Source organism: Grammomys surdaster, unplaced genomic scaffold (assembly GCF_004785775.1).
Source record: "Grammomys surdaster isolate TR1022 unplaced genomic scaffold, NIH_TR_1.0 130, whole genome shotgun sequence".
Classification (NCBI taxonomy): Eukaryota; Metazoa; Chordata; class Mammalia; order Rodentia; family Muridae; genus Grammomys; species Grammomys surdaster.
This window is the reverse complement of record NW_021604588.1, coordinates 4,331,684-4,344,265: the sequence shown is the minus strand read 5'-3', so window position 1 is coordinate 4,344,265 and position 12,582 is coordinate 4,331,684. Positions and strand designations below refer to the sequence as shown.

At 41.6% G+C, this 12,582-nt stretch overlaps 1 protein-coding gene across 1 annotated transcript in view; it reads left to right on the top strand.

The window, feature by feature from the left end:
• Pappa2 (pappalysin 2) overlaps nt 1-12,582 on the top strand; it is a 230,674-nt gene that overhangs the window by 86,572 nt on the left and 131,520 nt on the right. Inside the window, exons 4-6 of the mRNA XM_028760041.1 lie at nt 5,169-5,462; nt 7,278-7,470; nt 11,016-11,137. Of these exons, the coding sequence (XP_028615874.1) occupies nt 5,169-5,462; nt 7,278-7,470; nt 11,016-11,137 (609 nt within the window). The remainder of the gene's footprint in view (nt 1-5,168; nt 5,463-7,277; nt 7,471-11,015; nt 11,138-12,582) is intronic.

Genomic DNA, 12,582 nt, shown 5'->3' with positions numbered 1-12,582 from the left:
AATTGAGGATTCCAAATTTCTCTCTCTCTCTCTCTCTCTCTCTCTCTCTCTCTCTCCCTCTCCCTCTCCCTTTCCTTCTCCCATTCTCCCTTCCTCTCTTTTTCCCTCCTTCCTTGTTTTTTTCTCTGTGTGTCCTGTCTAGAGAGATGACTCAGCTGTTAAAAGTTACACTCACAATCCCTCAGCAAAAAACAACCTTCACCACCACCAACAAGAAAACAAAACAAACAAAAAAACCAAACCCAAAACACAATCATCTTAAATGTAAAACTTTGAAAGTTTTTCTCTTTTAAAATACATCCTGGCAATTGTTGAATACTTGATTCAAAATCAAAGCAAAGTAAAAAACAAAACCAAAACAATTCCTAGCTGAAAACTGACACTCAGTGCATGCACACATGCTTAATTAACAAGTAAAGTGCAAGGTCCCATCTGCTTGTTACCTTTCAGATCCCATTCTAGTAACATCTGCAGTCTAAACTCATCAGATTACTTTTCTTGCATGATGCAGAAGTGCTTGAGAGCCAACCAGTGTATGACAACCAGGGACAGGTGTCACTGAAAGGGCACATAGGTAAATAAAACTGACATCAGATTCTGTGATATCTTTCTTCATCTTGAACATACAGGGTTTGTTCAGTCTTGTCTGGAACAAAGACTTCCATCCAATGAAAATACAGGATGCAGAACCAAGAAAGCAACAAGAGTCTTAGAGATGTGTAGTCTCTTGTCTGGTTCTGGACAGGTCCACACCCCTTTACAGATCTCATTTTGTCTTTTTGTTCTTCATTTCACTCTCCCTTCTGTCTATCCATCCACTCTTACCATTTTCTTCCTCTGCCTTCTCCAAGAGTACTCTTTCCTTGGATGCTAAGGCACATTTTTTACAAATTTATTCCTTCATTGTGGAGAATATGTTTTGAGGGAAATGTACGGTAGCCAGGAGCTGGAAATAATTATATAGACACAGACCAGCTCTGGACTCCCTGATTTACAGGCATATAACATTGAGCCCTAAAAGTTTTACAGAACCATTTAAAAATAATTTCAACCAGTGCCTTTTACTCAAATTGCTTAAGTTTTTTTTTTTTTTTTTAAATAGAAATAGCTTTGAGAATCAATCTCTTTACCATGAGCCATTTTGGCGGTCTCATGTTGGTTCTGGGGAAAACCAGTGGGAACTTGGGGGCACAGCATCATTCTGGAGGCTTGGCTTTCCACAGCTCAGAATCATCTTTTCATCAGGAACTTCTCTCTCTTTTCATCCCCTGCAGCATTCTGAAGACCACACAACAGCTCTGCCTTACTTTTTTAGCTTGTTCTTCATAATCAAAGCTGAAAGGCCTTCTAAGTGGGCACATCTGCATTCCTCCTGCAAGTCCGTTAGGGAACAGCTGTGCCACACATGATCACCAGTTGCTAAGTGCAAAGAGTTCCATTCATTCTGTGCCACATTTGAAAGTTGATCATAATAGCCCTATTTTGAGTCCAGTTCTCCATGCATACATGCAAGCATGCAGCTAGTATAAATGTACTCCATAATTGACCTTGATTTCTGTTTTGAACACCCATGTTAATGAATAGTAAAAATGTACTCAGTCGAGTCTCATTTCACTTGAGGCTTCATCTAGCTGGAATGATGGATGGTTCATACATCCTGACTACAGAGGGACCATTGTAGGGTAAGTTTTTTGCAACCTACTTTTAATAAGGGTTCAACCTCACCTCTAGTCAACCACCCAGCAGAGGTAATGGGAAAGAAGTTATTAGGATGTGGGGGAAGTGGACCTGTTCAGAAATAGTTTTTTGGAGGCGAACTCAATCGTCTTTCTCAGCAGTTCAGTCCCATAGCAAACATCAAATACAACTCAGCAGCTACAATTCAGTCCTCTGGGCAGGCAGATATCAGGCATGAACCAGCAGCTGTAGTACAACCCTGAAAACACTGCAAGGCTTGCCAACCGGCAGGAAACCCACGAACAATTCTTGGACAAGTTTCTCTTTGGAGTCACCACTGCTGGAGCTCAACAACGCTACGTAAGGCAAACCAGTACATGCATGTTATTTGCAAAGAATAGTAAGGCAGAGCAACCCAATGTTCAGTGTTCATCCCCCACTTTCTGTGGGGTTATATTTTTACTCCTTCATCAAGCATCCTTTCATGTGTTTGCTATATCGAAACATCCTTTCACCTGTGTCTGCTCCAGCAAAATATCCTTTTTACCTGTGTCTGCTTCAGGAAAACATTCTTTCGTGTGTCTGCCTTTGCAAGACATCATTTCACCTGTATGCCCCAGCAAAACATCATTTGACATAACTAACTTTCCAAAGTAACTAGAAGTTTCTACTTCAGACTATGGTCTGGTTTGCCCTTGGTCACCAGGTGATGCTGACCACCTGAGATGATCATCATTCTCATCACAGCGTCACACTCATGTGTCACTTTGTCTCTTTGTGTTACCCTCCTCACTTCCTCTCTATCCAGTCACTCTTCTATAGGACCGGGACACTTCCTCAGGAATCTACTTCTATAATGATACAAAATCTATCTGCTATCTGATTTCATAAATCCGCCTTAAATTTTGATACTCAAAGGACAGGATGATCAACTTTATCAGACCCATCTACACCTACACATTCACAACATATCTTTTATCTCTTTTCTTTCAACTTGTGAGTCTTTTAAAGGCTAATGTGGTGGAGGGTATTGTTAGTACTGTGAAGGTTAAGATGACAATGTTTAGTTAACATGTCTTGCTGGCCAATCCACAGTCCCTTCAGGACTCAGATGGCACAGCCCTTTGAAATCCACATCTAGGGCCAGGCAGTGGTGGTGCATGCCTTTAATCCCAGCACTTGGGAGGCAGAGGCAAGCAGATTTCTGAGTTCGAGGTCTGCCTGGTCTACAGAGTAAGTTCCAGGACAACCAGGGCTATAAAGAGAAATCCACATCCAGGAAAGGATCTTCTAGTCCACGCTTTCAAAATTCTGTTGTTTGCATCCTAGTGAGGTAAGACATGCAGGAGACTCTGGCAACAGAAAAAGATAACAAAGACTTAAGCAAAAATGTGAGTATTTAAAAAACCTTCCTCATCCATTCACATTACTGTTTCAGTTTCTCCTGAATCCTATTATTTATTGGATCCACTGCCATCTTCATAATCCCAATACTTACCTTTACAGACTATGGCCAAAGAGAGGCAGAGCCTCTTGAGCACTGGCCATTCCCAGGAGACCATCAATAGAGAAAGAATCTGGTTGTTAGGAATGAGGCAAGTCTTTACATTATACTAAGACGTGACGCAAGGGCCGGTCTGAGACTGAGGCACAGGATGACTCTTAACCCTTGAAGGCTGGTCCTAGGTCTCTTTATATTCTCTTTGTCAGGCTCTGGAGATTGATTGTACCTAGTCTCCTCTGACGATTTTAAGCCTAAAAAATAATGCCAAGTCAATTGGTTCAGTTATGGGAAAAGGAAGGAAGCAAGGGTGGGTTTTAGTAAGGAGGGCAGATTGAAGCCAGCTCGCTCATCAGCTCTAAACTCATTTCACGTGATTTCCTGTTCTTTCGCTACCTTTGTCTTGGAGTTCTATGGAAATGCTGAGGGTGAGTGGGAAGTTCTAGCTTCTCAGTAGTAGGAGCAGTGAACTCACTTTAGGTGAACTTGCTGAAAAAGGGGCAACATTCTTCAAAAAAAATATTTAAATAATTCCTTGAGAGTCTTGTACAATGTATTTTTATCATATTTATTCCCTACCCTACTCCTTCTAATTCCTCCCAGATACATCCCTTATTTCTCACTCCTCTTATTGTTATAAGAACACTATATATAAAAATATAAATACAACTTTGTAAGGTCCTTTAGTGTTTTTCCTATGTACATGTTATCAGAGATGAATAGTTAGTATTGAATGACAAATTAGAAGACTTCTCCTAGGGGAAGACAATTTTTTTCCTCTCTGAGAAGTCGTTAATTGCCTGTACCTTTCCTTCTAAGGGCGACTCTTCATGAAATTTCTCCCACACTGGTTGGCATCTCAACTGGTTTTACTGATTTGCAGGTCTGGTTTAGACAGCCATTATGTTGAGATTTTATGGGTACAGCCTCCCTAGCCTATAATAGAAGACAGGATATTGCAGTAGCTGCTCAAGTCCACTGGCTCTTACTTAGAGTTTTTCTACTCTCTTCCAGGATGTTCTCTGAGCCTCAGGCGTTGTTACCACTTGGGGCTGAGCACATAATGATCAGCTATTTGCTACATCTTTGATCAATCATGGACAAATAATTCTCTTAACTCATTTATTAAACAGCCCCCATATGTTGAACACTTTTTTATTTATTATGTATGGGTCCACATTCCTATGTGGAAGTCAAAGACTGATGTCTATGTTTTCCTTAATCATGCTTTACCTAAGCTTTGATGTAGAATATCTTATCTAACCTGAAACTCTCCAGTTCTGCTAGAGTGGTTGGCTAGCAATCCTCAAGGATTTCCCTTCTCTGCTTCCCTAACACTGAAACTCGGATAGTGCTTCTGCCCCAGTTGAGTTTACATGGGTAATGGGGTCTGAGCACAGCCCCTCATGCTTACAAATTAAACATTTACTGACTGAGAAATAGGCATAGCTCCCAAATACTCCTAAAGTAGTACACTGATGTTAGCATTATCACTCCCACTTTACAGGCAGTGAAGCTTCTAGGAGACCAGATGGATAATGGCAGTTAGTATATAGAGGAACTACATATCTCTCTGACTGTCTCTCCCTGGATCTCAAACTCATGTGCATCTGCCCATAGCAATGGCTCTCCAGCCAAGCTTTTAAAATACTAATGAATGAACTAACTTAGAAATATTTGTTGAGGTTAACAATTTATAGCTTCATTTTTCACTCCCCTGAGTGATTTAATTTATATCTGGGGCTGAGGATCTTGCCCCTCTCATACAGATATGTTTGGTCACTGTAAAGACCCAAAGACAGAGAGTAGAGAAATGTCTGCTGGTTAGTTCTGAAGGTGTCCATAGAACATAATTAGACGCCACACATTAGTTATAAACTATTTTCGTAGAGGCTGGGATGGACTGTTTGGTGTTTGTCAAAGGCATAACTAAGAGTGGCTGCTGTTCATTTATTTTTCTCAAAGGTGTTTTCCAAACTTTCCATTACAGGTGGTGTCGTCCTCAACCCAACCTATTATGGCATGCTTGGTCACACCAACATCATGATTCACGAGGTGGGACATGTCCTGGGACTCTACCATGTATTCAAAGGAGTTAGTGAAAGAGAATCCTGTGATGATCCCTGTAGAGAGACAGTGCCATCCATGGAGACAGGAGACCTGTGTGCTGACACTGCTCCTACGCCCAAGAGCAAGCTGTGTCGGGACCCAGATCCAGCTAATGACACCTGCGGCTTCACCCTCTTCCCAGGAGCTCCATTCAATAACTACATGAGCTACACAGGTATCACCACAGATGATGATGTTTTTGTTTCATGTTAAGATCATTTAGTATCTTTGAGAATTGTTAGGGTGTAGTTAAGGGAGTCAGGGAGATTCATGTCACAGAGTAGAAGTATACTTTGTGTTGAATATTCCTATAATTTCCACATGTTTGAAGTTTGACAAAATACTGAGATATTACAGGGTCTTATTGGCTAGACTTTCTTCCACAAGAGCTTGAAGGTGAAACATGTTTCTGTCTTGAATAAAATGGGACAAAGTCAGAAACCCTCTTAAGATCTATTTGGCTTTTACAATGTGTTGATTCTCATTGAAGCCTGCATCCTGAAGGCTCTCTAGTCTGATAGTGATGAATGACAGATCTCTGGGTGGAGACATCCCATTAGTACTTTTACAGATAGTTAACAAGCTGTCTGGATTAACTGAAGCACCAAACCTTTTATCTTATACCTTTTATCTATGTAAAAAGTCAGATTGCCTTCTAACACAACATTGTCTCTTAGCTGACTTTCCACGTACTATGCCCCAAATCATACAATTTCATTTTTAAAATGGTACCTTGTTGGATTTGGTGAGAACTCCATTGCATGGCTTTGTTCTTCTTGGAGTCTCTTCTGGATCATCCTTTTTGCCTATGTCCCAGACCTTCCTTATTTCTGGCAAAAAGTAGCAATAAGTACTGTTCTAATGATAAGCATAATTATAATTAAAACTGACAACTACTTTGATTTGATCACCTACTCCAATGATGAAAGAAGGCAACCTTTTAGTTCCGCGTCTTTAAAAAGGGAAACCACTAGCCCCTGTTCGTGGCTTTGAAGGTAAGAAAGAACAATGAGCTACCTGGTTCTGCCTGTGGCCTCTTAAGATGTTTCTCTCTAAATTTCATTGTTGTGAACAATGAATGGAATTCATAAGCATCAATACCTCTGTCTCCCTCAGCGAAGGATAGATAGATGGTCTTGGAGATACAGAGTCTAGGAGAAGAGATTCCTTAAGTGCCTGTCACCTTTAAGTGTGAGGGAGACAATGTTGAGAGGCAGAATGGGGGGCAAGGATGGGCTACTCAAATAGAAAAGTGCTTGAAATGAAAATCGGTCTTTTTCAGCCTTATGAAATGAATAATGAACACAGGGATTTTGCTGGCTCTGACAGTAAGATTGGGGACAGCATTCTCATCCCTAAAGCTTCCTTAACATTTCAGCTTCCTCTCCACTGAGCATCTCCAGTGAATATTCATCCTCTTTGGGCATAGTCACAGGGCTATGTAGGAGATGTAGGTAATTCCAAACACAAGTGAGGAGACCCTCTGCTGAATCACTGCCACCTTGTGGTGTGCTCCGTAGGTAACCATCAGTTTAGGACAGTTGTGTGGATTGCAATCCCTTTGGTGTTGTATGTCAGATGTCCTGCATATCAGATATTTACAACTCATAACAGCAGAAAATTGCAGTAATGAAGTAACAATGAAATAATTTTGTGGTTGAGGATCACCACAACATAAGGAACTATGTTAAGGGTTTAAAGCACTCGACGGTTGAGAACCACTGGCTTAGGACAATCCTGTGAATTCATGACAACCTGAGAGTATAGTAAAGACCTTGCTTGTGAGAAAAGCAAGTATCTGTTTTCCCTTTTCCATGTCTAGCTTTCTTTCTAGAGAAGAATGCATTTCTTTACGGAGTCTAATGTTTTCTGAGTCTAATAAATGTAAGATCTAAGGTGATAGAAATAGCGAGAACAGAGTGAGATCTGTCTTGCCTTTGTGCCCCGGTATAGGCTACAGCCTCCACATCCTTTTTTTTTGTCTTCACAGATGACGCGTGCACTGACAACTTCACCCCCAACCAAGTGGCCCGGATGCATTGCTACTTGGACCTCGTATACCAGCAATGGAGTGAAAGCCAAAAGCCCACCCCCATACCCATACCACCCATGGTTATTGGGCAAACTCACAAGTCCCTCACTATCCATTGGCTGCCTCCTATCAGCGGAGTTTTGTATGACAGGTGAGAGAGATGCTCCACTGTTTTTGAACTATTACAAAAGAGGAGAGAGAAGTCTGACCTCCTGGGTCTGCTCTGGGCTCAGCTCCTTAACAGGGTGAAGGGTCTCTCATGGGAGCCAGAGGTACATCATGTGTGCTTACTCCACACAAGAGTGGCCTGGCAGAACTGGCAGGCACTGCCCATCTGTCTTAGCCAGCTGTTCCTCTGCAGGGTAAGGTTTCCTTTTTGGACAGTGGTGATTGGGAAAGGGGAAGCAGATCATGTTTCTTTAGTCAGTTCTAGGTGGAAAAGAGAAACTGTAAGGGGTATATCAACTGAAGCCAGCTTTTCTAATACTGTTGCTATGCTCTGCCTGATGTCCACTCTCTGAAACTGTTTTCATCTGTTTCTATATGCCCCCTGTATTGGCAGCTAGTGTTTCTGTCTTTGACTGCCATAGTAAACACTTAATTCATACTCATAGAAGAAAATCATGATACCTGAAGTCAATTTTCATTCTTCCTTTGCTTACTTGTAGAATCTAATCTCAGGAAATTCCTTACAAAAAGATGATAGATAGATAGATAGATAGATAGATAGATAGATAGATAGATAGATAGATAGATAGGCAGATAGATAGATAGAAAGATAGATAGATAGATAGATAGATAGATAGATAGATAGATAGATAGATAGATAGATAGGCAGGCAGACAGGCAGACAGGCAGACAGATAGACAGACAGATCTGGTGTGTCTGATGTGGCAATAGGGAATGTGGTTTAAGTGAAAAGGCATATTTGACCCATGTAGAATTTGCTTTTGGAAGCCTACACCCAGAAGCTGAATAATGGAGAAGCTGCTTTCCTGTCAGTCCCTTCGGTGTGGGAGACGCCATGATATCTGGCTTTACTTGTTTAATGAAATCATTACAGTGAGCACCATTCTAGCCTGTGAGTGAGAGACACGTGGGACCAGCTCAAAACCCTCAACAGGTGATTCAGGGAGAAATCCAGAAGTGAGGAACACAGACTAGATGAATACTTTGAATTTTCAGTTTTCCCATTTAGCAAGTAGACATCTACTCCATCATTTAATATAATATTTTATTTGAGAATTTCATATAATGAAATTTAACCATAGTCACCCTTATTGACCTCTGGCTCCTTCTGGATCGACCCTCACCTTTTACATATCCCCAAATTTTTGGCCTTTACAATTTAAAAAAATAACCCCTTAGGTCCACTTTGTTCTGTCCACGTATTTATGGGTGTGGGACCACTGGACCGTTACTCTTCTTTGGACAGCACTTTCCTGTGGGTATCTAGGTCCAGCTACCCTTAGCAGACGGCCATGAGCATGTCCTCATGCTCTCTGGATTGAGTGAAAGCCTGAAGTTTAGGACAGATAAGGAGAGATGAGGATATTCTAAAGCCAGTGGATTCTTTTTCAAAGTGATGTTCACAGTTTCTTGAAATCCTCATCCCTTGACTCAAGCTTAGTCATGACATCATTTAGCACTCACAGTGCTACAAAATAGTCTGCCTTGTCATCAGCGCCCAGATTTTCATGGGTTCCTTTGGTGATTCAGCATACATCTATGCAATGTGTATAAGACTCATCCTCCTGCAAGTGTGACCTTGTGTAGCTCTGGCAGGGCCAGCTGAACAGTAAGTCCTCTGTGGGTACATGCAAACCCCAGTTTTACATCAGTTTACGTAACATGTGTAAACAATTTAATCTTTCAATTCTCTCTCTGGTACAAACGTTACGATAAAGCAGACATCAGAACTGGCTGGCTGAGAGTCTGTTGGCGGAAAAGACGGCAATTTGCTTCCTTTTCTCAGCTAGGTGGGCTGCAGTTTTGAGGCCTCCTAGCACGTGTGTTGGAGAGATTCACGTCACATGCCCAGCAATTTGTGTCATGCCTGGAGTAATGTTTACTCCACCCCTGTAGGTATTTGGAATCCTTGTGTCAGAGAGGAGCCCCAGCTACGCACTCTGAAACTGCTCCAGAAGGGCAAATGCATCAGGGAAATGTGGCTTGGAATTGTGTCCACATTAGAATGAGTACTGAGCGAATGAGAGGGTGGGTCTTAACTACACCTTTCAGTTGCCAAAATACAACACTAGATAGTGTTTGGGAGCTTGCTCAAAAGAATTAAGGAATTTGTGACATTGGGCAAATGACTTAAGGCCTTCTGAGTTCCAACTTTATTCATTTGTAAGCATGGTATCATCACAGGGATTAGAAAGAAGTTATGAAAACTACAAGACCAGGAATGTAAAGTGCTTAATAGATGGGGGCTCCTGTCATAATTATGGCCTTTGTTTAATAATATGGCTTCATTAGTGTATTATAAGATACTAATCTGCTAGCCATGTTTTTTGATAAACTACCTTGATTTGAAGCTAGCATTTCAGATACTCTGTTCACAGCTGGGCTTCTAAGGAGATTCCAGGTATGAGAGAGAGAGAGAGAGAGAGAGAGAGAGAGAGAGAGAGAGAGAGAGAGAGGGAGAGAGAGAGAGAGATATCTCAGAAAGCAGTTGGTTCTTGTTACTTAGTCTATTTATCTCTACATGTTCTGGTTACTCCAAATGTGATGATTGTAAAACCTTCTTGTAGACTAAATTATCTTATAGACATCCTTACAAAGGGTTGGCTGAATGCAGTCATGTGCTGATTCTTAGGGACATGAGAACTGAACACGCTGAGATATACTCGTAAGCCTAGGCCCAGGCGTCAAAAGAGGATAGATATAAATTTGTAGCATCACACAGCAGTGTCCTGAGAAAGGGATCAACCATAAGGGTGTGTACACAGAAGCATGTACCAGACTCTCAAAGGAGGGTTAAGCACCACTGTGAAGGCCAGGACTGAATAAGTGCAGTAAGAGCAAGGGCCTTTGAAAAGTCCATTTGATCATTGTAAGAACATGTATTTTGTGGAGCAGCAAGATGGACATGGAGCACTTGCAAAATGGTGTGGTGGGATGTGTGCTAGAATTATAATGTTTATGAAGGAACTGAAGGACCTAAGGCTGGAGTTGGCTTGACATACCATCTGGAGTTGATAAGAAATTGTGATTCATTGCTACAGGCAATGGAGAATCAAAGGTTACTACACTTTACACTTCTTGTGCGATTATCTAAAAGTAGGGGATTAAAAGTCATAGTACATATAGCTAGTGTCTTTACATGGAAGAACATTGTTTTAGCAGACAAATATGGGTTTTCTATGCCTTCTTGACACTTATTTACTGAATACAAAAGGGGTTTTATGTTGGTTCAGAAATGATTCTAGGACCAAAGCTCCCTTACATCTCCATGAGTTCCTTTATGACTCTGTTACACTTTTCTTTTTCCTGATTTTGAGGTTTCTTGCATCTTGCAATTTTCGTAAAGATGAGGTTCACAGAAGAAAAACCTGGGTTGCAATGATTAATATCCCCACTTGTCACCCTGGGCCTGAGTCTCCAGTGACATCATCCTTCTCCAAAGTCTTCATGATTTCTTTTTCCTAACTCAACATAATAACACCCCTTCTTCACACTTCCTCTTCCCAGGGTCCCTGACTGTATGTGTGGCACCTGTACTGAAGATGGCACATTCCGTCAGTATGTATACAAGGCATCCTCTGGGCGGGTGTGTGACTCTTCAGGTTACTGGACTCCAGAGGAGGCTGTGGGTAAAGTACCATGGACTTTTGATTAATATTTTGCATGTGGGTAAGGGAGGGTTTGCTGAGTATTCCCAGGATCTTGAAAATATGGCCAGTGCTTCTGCATGCTGAGTGTCCTGCCTCACTATAATGTGCTAAGGCTGTGAGAATGCAGAGATTTAATACCGGGAGACTGAGAACTCAGACCATCTCAAGGGTAGCTTCAGGGTGAACTGGGGCCAGAAATGCTGCATATGTCTACTGGTCCCTGAGCAGCTTTGGTGAGTGATGGTGTAAGCTAACTTCTTACTCCTCTATATCAGGAGAGTAATAGAGAACACATTGCTAAGAACACTCATGCACTGGCTGAGCAAGTCTGGGTGGGGGCAGGGTGGACTAGGTGTTCCACACGGATTGTTCTCATCTACACTATTTTATGAGTCCATTAATCACTGGTACTGGTTGTGCTTTGAATGTGATCTAAGCTAGGCTCTAGAAGGGAGAAGATGTTTTTCGTTATTTCATTTCCTGTCCCTCCCCCAAGTTATCTAACAGCCACACGCTCACTCACATATGTACATCAGGATCTGGAAGACAAATTTCAACATGAGTCTTTTCACTGTCCATGCAGAAAAGGCTGTTGACATAGCTTCCAGCACTTCAAGATAAAGGGCCTGACTTCTGCTTTTACCATCTTTTGCTTGGTTGTTTGGCTGTGAATTTTTGTTGTTGTTGTTGTTGCTGCTGCTGCTGCTATTTTTTCAAGACAGGGTTTCTCAGTCCTTGGCTGTGCTGGAACTCACTCTATAGACCAGGCTGGCCTCCAAATCAGAGCTCCACCTGCTTCTGCCTCTGAGTGCTGGGATTAAAGGAGAGTGCCATTTCTGTTTAGCTCTTCACCATTATTTTTGATACCCACCTACTTATTATCTCCTAGACATCCCCGCCCATTGACTCACAAAGCTACAGAGAAAGGTGTGTTGGAAGCAGTATATGTGAATTAATTTTTTCAGCCTTGATTGTGACAAGAAAAGTAGAACAAAAATGACCCATGAGTCTACAATGACAACCTATTGACACCTTGGGCTCATAGTTATTCAAGTCATAGGGCCTCAAGGGCAAAGCTGGATGGAGATAATTGACAGGACTGATCATAGAGGAATCTTTTCAAAACAGAGATTTGGGGGAAGGATACAAAATGAATGGGTAAACACACAGGGATAGACTGTTTTGGAGATTGGTGGTCCATGCAAAGCTCTTTCTATGGCAAGCTCTTCGGTGCTGGGACTTTAGTGTTGGTCTGACTCCTTGACCCAAAACTGTTTTCCTTTTAATTTGGGGGAAAGTTCAAAGCCATCTGATGAAGGGAAAGAGAATTTGAAGTTATGGTTACGAATTCTTGTATCCTGAAACAAACTAAGTCAACCTCCGGGCTTCTATTCCATATTTCACATGAGATCATAATAAGCTTT